The sequence below is a fragment of the Theobroma cacao genome, chromosome 7, assembly GCF_000208745.1.
Source record: "Theobroma cacao cultivar B97-61/B2 chromosome 7, Criollo_cocoa_genome_V2, whole genome shotgun sequence".
In the NCBI taxonomy this organism is placed as follows: Eukaryota; Viridiplantae; Streptophyta; class Magnoliopsida; order Malvales; family Malvaceae; genus Theobroma; species Theobroma cacao.
The window spans coordinates 13705616-13723993 of record NC_030856.1 but is presented as its reverse complement, the minus strand read 5'-3'; the positions used below and the strand labels follow the sequence as shown (position 1 = coordinate 13723993).

The window sequence follows — 18378 nt, the reverse complement described above, 5'->3', positions numbered from 1 at the left end:
TTTGTGGAATCAAGTGTTGGACCATGCTTGGTTCGATGAGTGTAGTCGTGGTAATTTTGAAGGCCATTGATTTGGAAAGTCTTATACTTGGAGAGTTGTTCAAGGAGTTGGAAAGTAAGTGGAGTTAGGAAGTTGCAATTGGATGCAACTGGTGGAAAAGGTTTAAGGAGTTTGAATTCAAGTCAAAGGTGGAGATTTGTTTAGTTTTGAGTTTACTAGAATTCTAGATTTTATTTGACTAGGACTCTTGTTTGTGTACAACATGAAGTAGTTGCATGGTTTTAAACTTCTTGTTCAACATCGAATCCTATTCACATTTTTTATGGACTTTTGTACTATAAAAGTGGATCTCTAAGCTTTAGAATAGTGAGTAGTGCTTTGGGAGCTCTAGAGAGGGAACACCTTGTAATTCTGCCTTTTGCTTTAGGTAGAGTTAAAGTGGTTTAGGTGAGCGTTCTTGGGAAGTTATTGAAAGAAGATCTGTAAGGGATCTTGGGTTGGTTTGGGGAATCATAGAGGTCAATTTATTATACTTTAATTTCTCAATAATAGAAGAATAATTTCATTCCGTGGACATAGGCAAGAGGCCGAACTACATAAATTCTCGTGTTTTTCTATTTGCTTGATTTCTATGAATTTTATCGTTATCTTTTCTTGGGCAATTTTCATAACGAAGAGAACTACGATCAAGGACATTAAATCCAAGTTGGTATTTTATGATGTTTTTCCAATATATTAGAAGATTACAAACATAAAAAAGTAATTAAAATCAATTAATAATATTTATGTATCAAATAATATTTTTGAAAAATTGAATTCAAATTTAAGAAAGTGATATTAATTTACTTGGTTGTTTATGTTTATAGTTAGTTTTTTTTTACATAATTAATTATGTATTTTATTTTTTATTCATGTATTTATCCATTTACTCGATAAATTGAATATATATTTCATAGTAATTTATTCAATAGTTTTTTTACTTATTGATGTAGTTGTTTATATAAGTGTACACACACAGAAATATATATATATATATATATATATATATATATATATNGTTACAAGGTCAAATGCAATGATAGAAAATATAATTAACATACAGAATATATATATATATATATATATATATATATATATATATATATATGTAAATATTTATTCAATATGGTGTATCCATTTCTTTAGTTATTTTTAAAATTAACTATATGTATTTATTTACTATATCTAAAAATTTTGAAAAAATATGAAATAAATAATAAAGTAAAAAAACTAGATTATAGAAAAAAAAAAAAAGAAAAAGCACTAGTAAAGATTCCATGCAAAGACATTTTCATCTTTTATTATTGTCATATCAAGACAACAATTGAAACAAGCAAAAACAAGAAAGGTAAGAAAGGAAACAAAAATTTATTCCTCAGGAAGAATCAAAAAGCTCAACAGACACAAACAATAATTGAGGTGAATTTCCCAGGCTTATTGGTGCAATGGAGATTGTTGACGTTGGTGTGGTTGTTTTGATCTTGACTGTTGTGAGTGTGAAAAGTGTGGAGGGGAAGGACTTCACACCCTACAATTTTAGATCAGTTTACAACTTTGGTGATCCTAATTCTGATACTGGCGGTGGATCAACTGGATTCTACCCTGCAGGACCTCCATCCGGTGAGACTTTCTTCGGTAGGCCTGCTGAAAGGGGCTGCGACGGGCGTCTGATAATAGATTTCATTGCTGAGCATCTTGATTTGCCTCACTTGAGTCCATACCTGGATTCCATTGGAACAAGATATCGGCATGGTGCTAATTTCGCCATTGGCGGATCAACCATCAGGCCACAAAATGAATCAATGTCTTTAAATGGAGTAAGCCCGTTCTCACTTGACATCCAGTTTATACAATATAATCAGTTCAAGGCTCGCACCAGCTTTCTCTACAACCAAGCCAAGAAAAATTACCACAGAAAACATCTCCCTAGACCTCAGGACCTCTCCCAGGCTCTTCATGTCATTGACATTGGTCAAAATGACATTGCTGCTGGTTTCAGGCTGAAGAATGAGTCAGAATTTCATGCATCAATGCCAGACATAGTTGACCAGCTAGCTAAAGCAGTCCAAAATCTCTATGACCAAGGGGCAAGGACATTTTGGATACATAATACAGGCCCAATTGGTTGCTTGCCTGTGAATCTACACCATCATCTTCAGCCTGATGAACTTGACAAGCAGGGCTGTCTTAAATCTCTAAATGACTTTGCTATAGAGTTTAATAGGCAGATTAAGGATAGAGGGATCAAACTTAGGACTAAGCTACCAAATGCTGCATTAACATATGTGGATATGTGTGTTGCAAAATATGAATTGATTGGCAACGCAAAACAGCAAGGATTTGTTGATGCAGCCGAGATTTGCTATGGATTTCATGGCGATGACATTCATATATATTGCGGCAACAAAATGCAACTAAATGGTACTGAAATCTACGCCAGTTTTTGTGAAGATCCTTCCAAGTATATTAGCTAGGATGGTGTCCACTACACCAAGGCTGCCAATCATTGGATTGCTAATCATATAATCAATGGTTCATTCAGTGATCCCCCTCTGGCAATCACACATGCATGCCATAAGCCTAGTCTTGAATAATTAGTTTGACAGATGTACTGATCATGCATGGAAATTGACTTGAGATTTTCAGATAGCAACTTCTCCACTTCTATGCGACCCTGCTGATGATAATAAATGATACAAGCAAAACTTAAGAGAAGAACAAAGGTTTATTTTTGGATTCTCATTAGCTGTAGGATAATTATTTCTTTAGCCATTCTGTGTATCCTCCAATCTTTACCTAAGACAAGATTCAATTTCAGCAGTGAAAGGATGTTCAGCGCTATTTATACAAAAAGAAAGAAAACCACAAAACAATAATTTATTTGGATTTTTTTTATTCTCTTTGAGGAATGCACTTTCGTTTCCTTCTTAATTTATGTGGATTTTTCCTTTTTCTTGGTCTGTTTTGTCACAACTATTTGTCTTGATTTGACAATAAGTTATTACATAAATTTAACGATAAAATCTACAAATTCATAAATATATCTATCAATTTATAAAATATATAATAACGTACAAATCCGAAAAATCAATCCTAGATGTAAAAAAAAGTCTTCTCCAACCTTTTTATTTAACTATGATTATATGATTGACCGTCCAATCTGAACTAATGGACCAATTCGAATTCAATTTGAGTCAACGGATCAATTTGTTCAAATGTGCAAATGTTCAGTGCTTCAATTAGAGCACCTCGGTTTAGTTGGGTTATTTGATTGAGTCGATAGAAAAATTGACCGAATAACCGGATATGTTATATTTATAATTATACAATTTATATTTATATTTTCATTTTACTGCTACCCCCGACCTCGACCCACCCTTTTCAACCTTTCTATTCGAGGTTTTTCTTTACTCTTCTCTTTCAAGTTTCAACTCTAACTCTCAATAACTTATAACCTTTAAGCCCTCAAGCCGCCAATGGCACCAATGCCTTGCGCCCTTGCCGCCGTTCAACCTCTCCAATCCAGCTGCATTTCCTTACTCCCTCATGTTTCTTCTTAGTTTCTCCTTAGTCCTAAGCTCCCTGTCTCCCTGCTGTCGCCACTACCTTTACGCTCTTGTAAATAAATTATTGAATAAACTACTATGAAATCTATAATCAATTTATTAGTAAATGGTTAAATATACGAGTCAAAAATATACCATGTGTTGCATAAAATAGCTTCCAAAGTTATTGCTAATAGGTTGAAGTCAAAATTACCTGATATCATATTTGAGAATAAGAGTGCTTTCATTCCTGGTAGATTGATAACTGATAATGTTATCGTGGCTCATGAAGTTATCCACTACTTGAACAACAAGAGACAAGGACAGATAGGCAATTTCGCACTTAAGTTGGATATGAGTAAGGCTTGTAACAGAGTGGAATGGTCCTTCGTCTAAAAGATTCTACAGAAGATGAGATTTGATGATAAATTTATTAAGATGGTCATGCGGTGTCTATCTACAGTGACTTGTTCAGTTTTAATTAATAGGATTCTTGAGGAAATCATTATACCTTCCAGAGGATTGAGATAAGGTGATCCGTTGTCTTTTTTTTTTATTGATCATAATCTCTGAAACTTTATCTTGTTTGTTATCTGCTGATAAAGCCAATAAAAGTATTTTTGCGATGCAAGGGAGTAAGGGTGGCCCAAATAACACTCATTTATTCATTGCTGATGATAGTACGCTATTTGGGAAAGTACGAGGTCAAGAGGTGATGAGCGTCAAAAATTTATTTGTTTGGTACGAGAATGCATTCGGCCAAACAATAAATTTTCAGAAATCTGCAATTATATTTAGCAGGAATACAAGTATTACTGATATTGATTCAATCTGTCAGATCTTGGGTGTATAGAAAGATCAATGGGGAGGAAAGTATCTTGGAATGCCCCTTACATCTGGAGGTTCGAAAAAACAAATATTTAGCTATGTTAAGGAGAAAGTGCTAAAACGAATTTCCGATTAAAAAAAAAAATTACTATCTATAGCTGACAGAGAAGTCTTGTTTAAGACTGTGGTACAAGCAATACCCACTTATGTCATGAGCTGTTTTCAGTTATCAGATGGTTTGTGTTAAAAAATCAATTCAGCTATTGCTAAGTTCTAGCGGGAGGAAACGATACAGCTTCTAAGATTCATTGGAAGAACTGGCGATTTATGTGTTCATTGAAGCACTCTAGAGGAATGGGCTTTAGGGATACTCGACCACTTAATTTGGAAATGTTGGCCAAGCAGAGATGGAGGTTACAAATAGAAAAGGATACACTTGCTTTTAAGGTGTTAAAAGCCCGTTATTTCCCTAAAACAAGTCTTTTGGATGTACCGATGGGGTCTAACCCCAGTTACTTGTCACGCAGTCTTAGAGAAAGTCAATTTCTCATTAGTGGAGGATCTTGTTGGAGGGCTGGTGATGGGAGGAAAATTTTGGCTAGATCGTGTAATTGGATACTTTATGATATACCCAGTTCGATTCTGATTTGTGATGAAAGGGTGACAGAATCCACCAAGGTGAGTGACCATATAAATGAAGATCAAATGACCTAGGATGAAGAAATAATAAGAGAATACTTTTCTCTATATGAAAGTAATCTTATTTTATCATTGCCATTGAGTACAAGGAGACCGGAAGACCAATTAGTGTGGTACAAAAGTAAAGATGGGGAATACACAGTCAAATTAGGCTGTAGATTCCTTTATTCGACTATGGGTGATGCACAGATACTGAGCTCGCCTGGTAATGAATTGGTGATGTGGAGGAAATTCTTCATTGTGTATGGAGGGTTTTGCATTGCTGCCTACCGACAAAAGATGCTTTGATTAAAAGAAGAAGTAATATTCATCCAGGTTGCCCAGTTTGTAGGGCAGAGATTGAAACAGAGTTACATATTTTCTGTGAGTGTCCTTTTGCTAAAGCGATATGGTTCATGACTCGGCTTAATTGTACATCTATTGAGCATTGTAGAAGAGACACTAATGTACTAGTGGCCTATGAAATTGCTAAGTTGGCTAAAGATTCGGAGGTGGACCAGTTTAATTCTAGACTAGATGTTCCTGTGGCAATACAAAATGTAATTAGGAATGATGGCAATTCTAGCTAATGTGGGAGGAGGGCATGATTGAAGGGTAACTCTTTTTTCATTTTTATTGAGTTTTTTTCATGGAAAGGATTTTAATGAGACTCTCTTCATGCCGTAGGAATTTTATAACATAACTTGAAAAGGTTATTTATTCTTCTTAATTTGTTTGAATCTTACCCTTTTTTTTTATTATTACAACTATTTTATCTTGAGATGACAAATTTATTACATAAATTGAAGACTAAAGTCTACCAATTCGTTAACCAATTTATAAGATATTTTCAAAGTATAACCGATAAATTGTTATATTCTAAGATTATTTATACTCGCAACGGAATCTCCGTAATTAACTTAAAGATACGTGTATCGCTTAATTGTTTGATTATGCAGTTGAGTACATCTTCAAAGGTGACATTTGATGTAACTCCATGAACAAGGCTTGATTAATTTTCAATGCCTTCCCTTTAGCTATTTGTCCTAAACTCCAAGAAAAAAATGTTTGTGGTCCATTTCAGAAATTATTTGTTCTCGTAATTTCATTTGTATTAAATACAATCCTAATAAATGATTATATTTTATAGGTATCTATATTATCATATTACCATTTCTTCCACTGTTTTATCATACTCTTTTTATATACTTATGTTTTTACTTCAATTGTAACCTCATGAATAAGATTTGAGTCATGAGACACTTTGGGATTTCGATGTTCTATACCTGAAGCAAGCCCAAATCCAACGACAACAATAACCCAAGATGAACTTGGCTTTAGATAACTCAAACCTGAAATAACTTTGAACCTAAATGATCCAAAAGTTGGAATAACCTTGAAACCACCCTCACATAAAAACAATTATCCAACAATTATCCAAAATGCTGAACGATCCTTTCAGAAATCTTGCAATCTACATACTAATAGAAATATAATCAGAAGATAATGGTTTGTCATCCCATTATCTGCCATTTCAAGAAAACCAAAAAGACATAAATGATTGAACTCCCTAGTATCCAGCTCCATACCTTTTTCTGGGAGCATAAAGGTCATTTACTTTGACATGCATAGCAAGTAGACAAAAATGCTGAACAAATTAAGAACAAGAGACAGGGCCAACAATCTAATTCGAGAACTACGAAAAAAATTGTTAACTAGACTGACTATCTTTTCTGATTGATAAAGTTTCTGGGAATCAGTAAGACAACGAATTGTTCTTTACCACTGATGTAGGATTTGTGACAGAGCTATATCCATACAGCTATGAAGCTCTCTTAGGAGGAGACATGTTACCAATGAGATGAATTGTGTAGCCAATGATAAATAAATGCAACACCAGTCCTGTAAAATTAAAAAGAAAAAAAGGGGAAATGCAAAGATGACCATGGTCACTAGTATCATAAACTTCAGGAAAACATAAAAGTACCAAACAATCAGAACTTACCAACTAGAGAAAGAGCTACCTCAGGAAGTTCCAACATTGTTTCCCTGTAACTTGGGTTTTTGGCAGTCTATTAACAAATACATAACAACCAGGAGATCATTATAGGATTTATCTCTTTAAGTATTAGAGCTGAAATAAATTCTCTTTTCTCTCTTTTCTACTAAAAGTAACACTAATAAAGATAACTCTATGAATTCAACACAACAATCATTAGTACAAATAAGACTGCATGCTAGTTCATCTAAACGGATGCTGACTTCTTAAATCACTCTGTATAGCAACCAATTTAGCACTGCATTCAACTAACAGCTCCAACCTCCAAATTGCTCAACTAAAATCTAAAATGAAAATGTTCTACTACTTTGGAGGAGGGATGGAATGCCTTTCAACAGCTATTACAAAGACTACATCTACTTTTTTATGCCATTTATTCATTTATTTATTCATGAAACCCCATTATTTCGTTTCTTCCTTCTTGTTCTTTTCCTTTCAAATATTATTTTTATCTAGCCAACAACAGATTTGCATCATTTTTTCCATTTTTTAAAGTCTACAATGTATTTATCTATTTCTTTCTTTGCTTTTATTTTTCTCTTAATTTGGTGAAGTTTAGAAATTACAGGAAATCAATTTTATGGAGATAAAGAATAATGCGATAATCAATGGTAACAAAATAAACGTACTCCGAAATTAACCCTTTTAACTTTATTAAGAACTGTGAAGAAAAAAGAGAACCACTTTAAACTTGAAAGAAAGAAATTAAAATCCTTACCCTGAATCTTGAATACTTGCAAATAGTGCAATATATCAAGAACGAGACAACAATAGATGAAGTGACCATAAAAAATCTCAACACATTCACTCGGCTGCGCTTCCGACCTTACACAAATGACAAAGATCTAGCATTAAACAAATTCCAACCTCAGAAAGAATTATAGAGAAACATAGGAGTTAGTAAGTAACCTATTTCTCCTATTATCAAAGAAATGAGACCACAAGTGGTAGCAGCAATTTCAAGCCCATGGGAAGCCAAATCCTCAGATGTTGATAGAAAAATTAGCAAAAACAGTCCTACCATAAGTGTGATAGCCTGCAATAGAAGAATGCTATTAAGGTAAAGAAAAGCTAAGCAAACTGAAGCTTCTAAAAGATAAGCAAATTTTGGTTTCTGTAACACTTGAGTCTAAACACAGGTTACAAGCAGATATTAGATTTTATAGGAATAAGAGAGTAGCATACCTGAACTAAAAAAAATGATCGCAAAATAGACTTTGTACGAGCTACTTTTTGATATCCTAAATATTTACATCAAAGTAAATAAGTAGAAAAATAAAGAAGTGAATTAAATAGTTTGAAAATAAGGTGCTAGGAAACACAAAAAAATTTATTGATAAGATCATAGATGTACTAATATTAAAAGTAAAAATATAAATAGAATTACTCCAGGTAGGAGCGTACGGGAATCAACAACCATCCGATAAGAGAAATCTGAGCCATCTGTGCCAGAAGGCCTCCCAGATGTAGACATTCTCCGTTGCATCTTTGCTACTTTGGTTTTCTTCTACTCCTGTTTTAAGAAATAAGTCATTTGAACTGTTAGCTCATTTCTTTCTAAGAATTTGAATTGCGAGCATTATCAGATACTTAAGCATTCATCCTATCAAACCAAAATTATAAAACATGAGACACACCCCTAAAAGTGGTTGAATTAATCAGTTGAATGCTGAGATCGGACAAATCTCCAAGATCAAAAATCAGATTAACTAGTTCCTTTCTTCATTAAAAAAATATGAAAAACCACCAAGAGCTTTTTTGCAGTAGTATTGATTACAAAGAAAGATAAATTTCAAATGAATTAACTCAAAAAGGACATCCTATTATTCTCTATGCTTCTCTATATACTACTGTTCCTCATTTTCTTTTCCAATCAATTTTCAGATTGCTAATATTGTCCCAAAAGAAGGGGTAGGGGAGGGGGGGGGGGACTTGAAAAAGACATCACTACCAGAAATACTGGTTTCTATGACGGAAGAAACAGTCACTGAAAGTCCAAAATCCGTCAAAAATAGAAATTACTGACAGAAATTGTAACGGATATTTTACCACACTGTAAGACTTATATCACAATTTTTTTTCAAAATGATGGTTCTTGACCATTCAGAAGGACTAGTATGTAGAATATTCTACTTTTCAAAAGGAAATTCAAAATACTAAAGTGTCATATATCATACTTCGCAAATAATTTGTCCCAGATTCAGTGATATGAGCTCCAAAAAGATCAAGATGAGTCAGTCCAGACAAACCTGTCTCAAGAAGAGGAGAAAAATACAAGCAATTAAATAAATCTACAAATTAGAATGTGCCTTTTTTTTTTTTGTTAGATCTGAATGTGCTTCTTTATATGTGCATGATTTAAGGAAACGCATCCTAAAGTGATTGCCAAAGCTTAAAGATGTAATGTTATGCTTCTTTGCATTTCTAGAGCTTTAAAATTACTTTAAGATCAATACTTTTCAGATAATTAACTTTTTGACCAGAAAAATGGGCATATTACTTCATAATCACTCATTTTAGAAAAATAAAAACAACTATTCAAAGAATTGAAAGAAGCACTCAGAACAAATTTAAGGCAAAATCTGCCTCGATAGTTATTTTGTACAGATTTACTAGTAAGAGCTACAAGTCTGGCATCTTTGATTTGACGGGCATCCAGGTTAAGTGATTTAAGAGATGACAATCCAGACAGTTTTCTTAAACCACTATCAGTAACTACAGTGAAAGATTTATACTCTCCAGATTTCCCAAACCTACAAGGAGTAAACCAATCAAAAATTGGATGATCATGTACAAGAAACGTTAAATTGTTCAAGGTATCAATATGCATATTAAAAGACTACTAAATGAACATGGCAACCGCTCTCTCACAACTTCGAATCCTCTCTGTTTATCTACTTCCCACGGGTTTCTTTCTTGCACATTATAACATATGAACTGGTGTCAAAAGAGAAAGAAGACACACCTCTTAATCCCCTCTGTCAAAAGAAAAAGAAGATACACCTCTTACTCCTCTCTTTCAAGCGCATTATAACAAATGGACAAAGAGAAGGGCATGGATGATTTAAATAAAACATCAACTTCTAACAGCAGATGCTCAAAATGCAAATTATGGTTCCTGATGGAATCATCAAATGAAGAAAATAACAAGCATCATGGATGCCAAGAATATAAACCTGAAAGAGAATCCAAACATGAAGCTGTAACTGGGCAGCCCTCCAAGTTCAAAATAGAAAGCTTTTGCAGACCTGAAGCATAATTGAAAAGATAAACATATTTTTTTGGAAAAAATAAATCACTGTGAGTTCACATTCGAGCGCATCTTATATTCCTTTCTTTAATATCACGAAGCCTAAAAGCACATTTAGTGTTTTATTATTATGTCTCAACTTTTAACACTATGGGAGTCCTTGATAAATTCTTTAAAAGATAAACAATTTTAATGAAATAAAAGTTCAATAATTAGTAACAGCCAATTTCAGAATTCCTATAATCTGCTAATATGCAAAGAATGCTAAAGCTTTACCTATCAAGTTGAGGCAGGCCATAATATACACAAGAAACCACAATGAAGTGTAGACACCTTTTTTTTATAGTAATACAAAAAATAATAATAAATAAATAAAAAAGAGAAAAAACAGAGAGGGTGGAAGAACGCTTGCCTCCATTGTCAACAATATACAGAGCATTGAATGCTCCCTATGGCAACCAAGATTTGGGTGCTCATTTTCGGTGGATTTGCTTTGACTTTAAGGTTTGTGATTGTCCAAAATTTTGGACAATCAAATGCATAAAAGGAAAGCCGGATTGAAAACCAAGGGGGAGATTTTTGAAAGCCAGAGAAAACGATCCAAAAAAAACCAATCCTTCAAAAAACCAAAAACACAAAAACTACCAAAAGTCCTAAACCTCTAGCAGCTAGAACCACAATCCACAACAATCAAAAAAAAAAAACTAGATAAACAAAAAAAAAAACAAAAAACAGTAGAGGCAGTGGGTAGTGGGGGATTTGCGATTTGGGTTTCTAGGGAGGGGTTGGATCGAGATTTTGGGGGTTATATCTGCTGATCTGCGGCGGTAGAGAGAGAGAGAGTGAGAGAGCGGCGTCGGAGTAAGGGAGAGGGGAAGAAAGGTTTGAGTCGTCGGTTAGAAAGAGGAGAAAGGGGGTTAGTTGGCCGGCGACGAAAAGAGAGAGAGAGTTGGGGAAAGAGCAAACAAAAATGGAAGTTCTTTCGAGATAGGAAGGAGCAACCGGTGGAAGAGAGAAGGAAGGAACGGGATAGTGAGAGGAGGAGAGAAAAAAAGAGAGAGTAGAAATATCAAACGGCGCCGTTTTCAGAGGGAGTATAATTGCTCATTGGATTTTCCTGGTGGGCTTCAACAGATCTCTTGGGTCATTACCTGAGCCCAAGCCAGGTAAAATCATCCCCTTTTCTTTTAAGGATCCATTATGGTTTATGTTACTAAGATTTAGTCTAGTCCATTGGATGAATATATGATGTAGAAATATGATAAAATATTTTAATGTAATATCTTAAATATTTTAGATGATATTTCAGGATTTAGAAATTATTGTAAACATAAAATATAACGATGAGAATAATAGCAAAATCATAAAGATGTTTCTAAATTGATTAGAGAGAAATTAGATTGGAGGAATATTTATTAAGGATATATAAACTTAGATAAATGAAACGTGTATGTAAAACAAAGGAAAAGTGTTTACATTAAATATGATTATAAGGATAGATCTAAATAGCTAAAAATAAAATAAGAACATAGAAAGAAATATAATAAGAAGGAAGTAGTTGAGTAAAGCAAATTTTGTTTCTCTTTCTTTTTTCAAAAATAAGAGGTTAGAAGCTACCTAATTCTTTTGAGAAAAAATTTATATATAATAGAAAGTAGGTGAATGAATAAGGTAAAAAAATTTAAATGGAAGACTAGAAAATACTTAGTTTTAAAAATATATATAAATGATAAATAGAGCAAGAGAAAATGAAATAATTATAATACAAAATTCATCTAAGTATTTATAAACATATAGAATATACAATATAATATCAAATTACAAATATAAAAAAATCGAGTGGTTAATTTGAGTTAATCCGAAGATGGAATTTCACTTGGGAGGGGCAAAGAGTTGCTTCTTTCGGTTGAATTTCTTAAGTACAGAGTTCGAGACGGATTTTCATCGAAGTGTCGGGATAAATCCGAACTTTAAACTCGAATACCCGTTAACTCAAATAATCATTGTCAAAATATAATAAATAATAAAATACATGATGTAAATATAGTTATTATAAAATAATAATAATAATAATGAAATAATTATTTTGAGTGATTCGAGGATAGAATTTCACCTAAAAAAGGGCAAAGAGTTGCCTTTTTTGGGTGGATTTCTTAGGTGTGGAATTCAAGACGAATTTTCACCGAAGCATCAAGATGAATCCGAACTTTATACTTCGATGTCTATTAACTCAACTAATCATTGCTAAAAAATAATATACATTAAAAAATAATAATAAATAATAATATGAACAAGGGAATAAATTCTCCTAAATTATTAAACATATTATTGCACGAAAATCAAGGCCACTAAATTAACAAATGTGTACATGTAGATATCATCATTTTATCCTGTCATAGCACGTCACGTTTATCTTGTTAATAAGGCGGGAATTCCGATGATGGGATTTCCTCGAAAAGCTTGTAAAGACGAATTCTTTCGAGGACATCCCTAAGTAAAGAAAACTTCGAGACTTCACCAAAGCGTTGAGATGGTCTACGAATGATTTTCCAATAAACGATTGTCGACCTTATCATTTAAAATTGAATAAATCATGACATCATTTTACAACTGTATCACGTGCATCCGTGAAACCGACTAAAAGATTTAATCAGATAACATAATAAAGAATTAATTAATAAGAAAGATTAAGGAAACATAGGAATAAAATCAAGAGTAGACTACAATAGGATAACTTAAGATTAAATGGTACTGTTCGTGGAACGGGCATCACAGAGGTGCTAACCCTTCTCCATGAGAAACCGTACTCCCGAACCTATATCTGAAAAACGTGGATCAGTTCTCGTTCTGTCAATAGACCTAAAATTAATTTAGGACTTCATTTATTAGAATCCGGTTAATAGGTATCCAATCACACTTAAATAAAAAAAAAAGGATTGGTGGCGACTCCTTAAATTACCCCACGTCTAGCAGTCGGGTTCCTGGACCCGGCACGTTACGACATGAAGAAAGTTAAAAAGTTTATCAAATTCCAAATAACCAGTTGTCACAGGACAAAAATTCAATATACCACTGCTAATATGGAAATCTAAAAGATTAAAAGAAATAAATCAGTAATTCACAACAAGAAAAGGATAAACAATAAGGAAATTAGAAAAAAATAAAACAAGAATTTTGGTTCATAAACCCTATCTAATTCAAAGGTTAATAAGTTTGACTGTCTTTGAGCAACAGAATGCAATTTTACCCAACATTATACATGCATACAACAAACAAAATATTCTTCCTTTCATATAAATATAATATCAACCCCCTCCGATTCAGATTGACGCCATCAAGCTCACCAACCAAGGAAAAGGGGAGGGTTTGTTGAGAGGATGAACATTCATTATTGAATGGTTGAACAACTTCATCTTAACATTCCAAACCATGCAGTACACTTATAAAAACCTCCCACAATCATAATAGCCCAACATAAACAATCAATCTGTCATAGATGACTAAATAATTTATCACCCTAATACCAAAATGTAAAGCATGACAGCAAATGAAACAGTAACAAAGTACCTTTCAAATAAGTAATGCCAAAATCTGTAACCTTACTACAGGAAATCTGCAAGCTTTTCAAGTTTGTAAGCCCTAAAATGTCATAAGAGAAGTTCGCCCTCATACATGAAAGTGTGCACATGTTTATTCAATTTACAGTGTCCTTATTCTAAATGTGATTCATTATACTAATCAAGTGACCTATACAAACAGAAATCCACCCACAGCTCATAACAAATTCCATGTAGAGAAAAATAACATCATGATTAAAAATACTCAAAAAAAGAGAGAAGCTTTGAACAAGGGTAGATATCTTTGATTGCCTACTGAAAATTATCAAACAAAGATGCTCTTAAATCGATACATAAAGGTTTGAACAGTTAGATCATATAAATAAGATTGCACAGTTTAAGAGAAATTGCAGAGAGTGAACTTTAAATCCTAAAAAAAAACCCCAAAAATATAGAGTAAATAGAGGGAAATACTCACTAATTTTAAGAGGAAAAAAAAAGGAAAATGAAAAGAGAAACTAGTGAAATTTTGAGTTGAAAAATTGAAAAACGACCTTCAAAATCAGAAAACAAAAAGAAAAGAGAGAAAAAAACAAACCTCCAAATTTAGAGAAAGAAAAAGAATAGAAACGGAAATGAAGAGATCTTCAAAATAATCTTGGAAGATTATGTGAATAGAGTGAGAGTAGAAAGAATACGATAGATGCACAAAGAAAGAAGTCTTTATTTCTTTTTTCTTCCTTGAAAATATTGGTAAATTATTTTAGAGAGAACGACTAACCAATGTTGGTTAATATTTTTGTTTTAATTTATAATTAAAATTTAGATAAAATAAATTAACACTATTTGTCAAAAGTGTAAACATCATTACAAATGATGAAAAGATTAAAATGTTTTTTATTCATTTAAAACATTATTATTATATTTAAAAAAAAAAGAAAGAGAACCTTACAATTAAGGGCTAAGGTGAGAATTAAGGGTTAAGGTGAAAGGTGTTTAGCACGCGTAGGACACGCACCTCACATGGATGCTAACTTGGAAGGATATGATACGAAAGGGTAGTTTTGTTAAAAAGTCTTTTATATCAAGTCAACTTTTTTATCATGGTATGTAACAATTAAATTTGTCAACATGACGTGTAACAACTAAATATTCAATATGGCGAATAACAATTAAATTTTTAACATGATGTGTAACAGCTAAATCTTCAACATGACGTGTGACTATATTTTTCAACCTAGTGGTAACGACTACATTTTCAATGCGATTTTCTGTCGTATATGATACACACTTCATCCACCTGTTAACTTAACTCTTAATTGTAAGAAATCGAAAACGTTTGGCCTTTAATTATTACAATTGAAACATTTGACCCTTAATTGAAAAATTGCCCAAACATTTAGTTACAATTTGAGCATTTAGCCATTTAGTTAAGATGTATGAAAATTGATTAATAAAAAAAATTTATTAAACAAATATTGACTTTAAAAGTGCCCTTATCTAGGGGAGTGAAGGGGGGGTGCGACTCCTTTAGGGAGCATGAGATCCACACTTCTCTAGGGAGCACCGAGGGTTAGGGGGCGCGACTATAATACCATAGCCCAAATAATATTTGGATTGAAGTATTAACATATTCAAAGAAAAAAGTAAAAAGTAACAAATAGGCCTTTATAAATAATTGCGCCTAAATTATTTTCTATTGTTGATGTTATTAAAATACCATCAGGGTTAATAAAAATATATTATCTAAACATAGGCAGCCATTTTAGTGAAGAAAACCTAAAGCTATATATTTTGGTGTAGAATTTAGGGATTTTCAAGAACAACTTGAAGAATAAGCATTCGAAGACTACTTTTGGATTGATCATTATAAGGCAAGTAAAACCCTCTTTTAAATAGTAGAAAAATATGTGATTGGTTTAGAAGAATTTAGATTGAAATTGAAAAGGAGAATCTATTTGTAGAATCAAGTATCATGTCTTGTCCTGTCACTTTGAGTCTGATCATAAAATGATTTATGACTCTATTTTCTAATGAACTAAATGGAAGTGTATTCCGAGTTTTCTACGTAAAAGATTTTTTTGTAAAGACAGTGCAAACTGCCTAGCAACAACGTCATGGGCAATTTCAAAAAATTTTTGCACTTTTCCTACAATGAACTAAGTTTTGAGATTTACCCGGATAGAAAGCTTATTAAATCTAGTTTCCAATGCACTAAACGAATCTCAATATCAAGTTTCATAGCTTAAGATATGGTTATTTTAGTGATGATGTGCAAGTTGTCTAGATTTTTTATTTAGGAGAGTTTGGATTGTTTTGTGTAGCTTCAGGTGATAAATAGATTTTAAAGAGTTAGATGGTTGCTAATATGTTTAAATGGTTATTATTAGGCTTTTAATTATTTTGGGAGGAAGGGAGTTTGTTAGAACGAAGGGAGGTAAGTATATCTTCACACACCTTGTTTGTTTTAAAACAATCGTATATATATATTTCTTGAAAAAATCAATGTCTTCTATCATTATTTCAGTATATTGAAAATAGAGTCAAGCATATGATTATTTTCTGTTTTGAGCTTAATAATATGATGAGAAATGATTTATGAATGATTTGGTTTACTCATGTGATGGAAAATTGGATTTACAAATGATATGAGTTATACATATGATGAAAATTGTTCAATGAATATTTTGGTGATTTATGTGACAAATATGAATTTATGAACGAAAAGAAATTTTTGATGATCTTTAAAAAATGTTTTAAGAGCTACGAAATAATCCCTAGGAAGTGGGATACTCGACACCAGAATTAGTTCTATGGCCTTGCTAATGGGATATAATAGTTATTAGCCATCATGAGAATGATTAGTCAATATGGCCCTTGTCACAGGATATAATAGTAACAATAGCTAAGATGATGAAACTTTACGAGTTTGGGAGATTGAATCTATGATTTGCTAAAATGATATTTCAAGAATGATATATAATGATCAATGATTTATGAACTCACGATATTATCCATTTTTGTATATAGAGATTATTTATCTATTTGAAAGCATGATTTATTGAAATGCCCTTAAGTAATCTATATGTTATATTGAAAACAATGCTTGATCCAGTAAGGTGTACGCGGCTATACTTGTTGAGCCATGGTTTGATCATTCCTTTATCATAATTTGCAAATGTCTAAAGATAAGGCTGTTATTTTATCCTTTTGTGCTTAAATTCAAATTTCTAACAGTGAACTTTTAGTTGGTTAACCATACTTCTTAGTCGATTAAGTCTTCTTTATCTCACAGTCTGCTTTACTCTGTTAATTGGTTAAGAAATACTTTAACCGATTAAGAGCTTATGTTTCTAGAGCACCCAGCTTCACCAACTTTTCTTTGTTTGATTAATTCTTCTCTTAACTTGGTAATGCTGATCTTCCATTTCCCTTAAACAGCCATGAGATATGTCAGTCATTCGAGACTTCTTAAATTGTTCTTCATAAATTTGACTGCCTTCATTTTAGATCTTCACTTTTGGATTTTAGCTAACTAGCTCCCTTGGTTAGCCGATTAAAAGGCTTCTGTTTGTGTCTAGTACTCGCTTAACTGATTAAATCTTGCGTTAATCAATTAAGACCTTTCTGTTTGTCCTTAATGTAGTGCCAGAATTGCTTTAATTGATTAAGGATTTGTGTTAATCGGTTAAGACTAATTTGTCTTCATTAAAGCTTTTTCTTCTTTACTTGTTTAACCAATTAACCCATTTTGCAACTAAATAGACATCTTGTGTCACGACTCGGAACTCCCCATCGGGCTCGTGACAACCGCCGCGAGGCCTCGACAGACATTCTTCACCCCGAATGTCGATTGAAACCTCGCAAGGCTTAGCATCAACTTTCGCATCTCCCCGGTGAGCAACAGTTATTAAATCTCGCATTTCAAAAAAATCATAAGTCCTTTTTAAATAAAAATAATAAAATATTATTTTCTGGCTCACATGGGTATTTTCGTAATTTTTCATCAAAAATCTCAAAACTTGCTTAAAATGTAGTAGGTAAGCAAAATATATATATTTAATGATTTAAAAACAATTAAGTATCTAAAACGTTCATTTGAAAGTAAATTGTTGACAACTAGTACTATTCAAAAATAATATATAAAATATTCTATTTTCTCATAAAATAAATTTTTACAGAAATATTCGTAAATAATTTTTCGCACATGAAAGTAAAGTAAAAATTGTATGAATAGAAATACAGATAACCAAAATATAAGTTTTGATCTGCAATGACACGTGGGCTCCAATTGACCAAGAGGATGTAAGACTGTGAACTCTTACTTTCTATAATGCAGTTCCGAGCTTAGTTCTCGTCCTACTCGACTATCTACAAACTGTCCTGAGCCTGAAAAATGTATAGGAAGAAGGGGTGAGATTT

General features: G+C 32.6%; 2 protein-coding genes across 4 annotated transcripts; one reads left to right on the top strand and one right to left on the bottom strand.

Annotated features, from left to right (window-relative positions):
* Positions 1485–2513, top strand: LOC18594905 (GDSL esterase/lipase At5g14450). Its single transcript, XM_007022602.2, has one exon. It carries the CDS (start codon positions 1485–1487, stop codon positions 2511–2513), a length of 1029 nt encoding a protein of 342 aa, XP_007022664.2.
* LOC18594906 lies at positions 6476–11431 on the bottom strand. 3 transcript variants are annotated; one of them, XM_007022603.2, is made up of 9 exons: positions 10812–11431; positions 10326–10397; positions 9327–9398; positions 8554–8662; positions 8335–8390; positions 8059–8185; positions 7868–7974; positions 7096–7162; positions 6476–6992 (listed from the first exon to the last, which is right to left on the bottom strand). In XM_007022603.2, the coding sequence occupies exons 4-9, from the start codon at positions 8633–8635 to the stop codon at positions 6913–6915; spliced, it is 519 nt and encodes a 172-aa protein (XP_007022665.2). In that variant the 5' UTR covers positions 8636–8662; positions 9327–9398; positions 10326–10397; positions 10812–11431; the 3' UTR covers positions 6476–6912. The 3 variants fall into 3 exon arrangements, with proteins under 3 accessions (XP_007022665.2, XP_017980684.1, XP_017980685.1); XM_018125195.1 differs by lacking the exon at positions 10812–11431 and adding an exon at positions 10676–10779; XM_018125196.1 differs by lacking the exon at positions 8335–8390.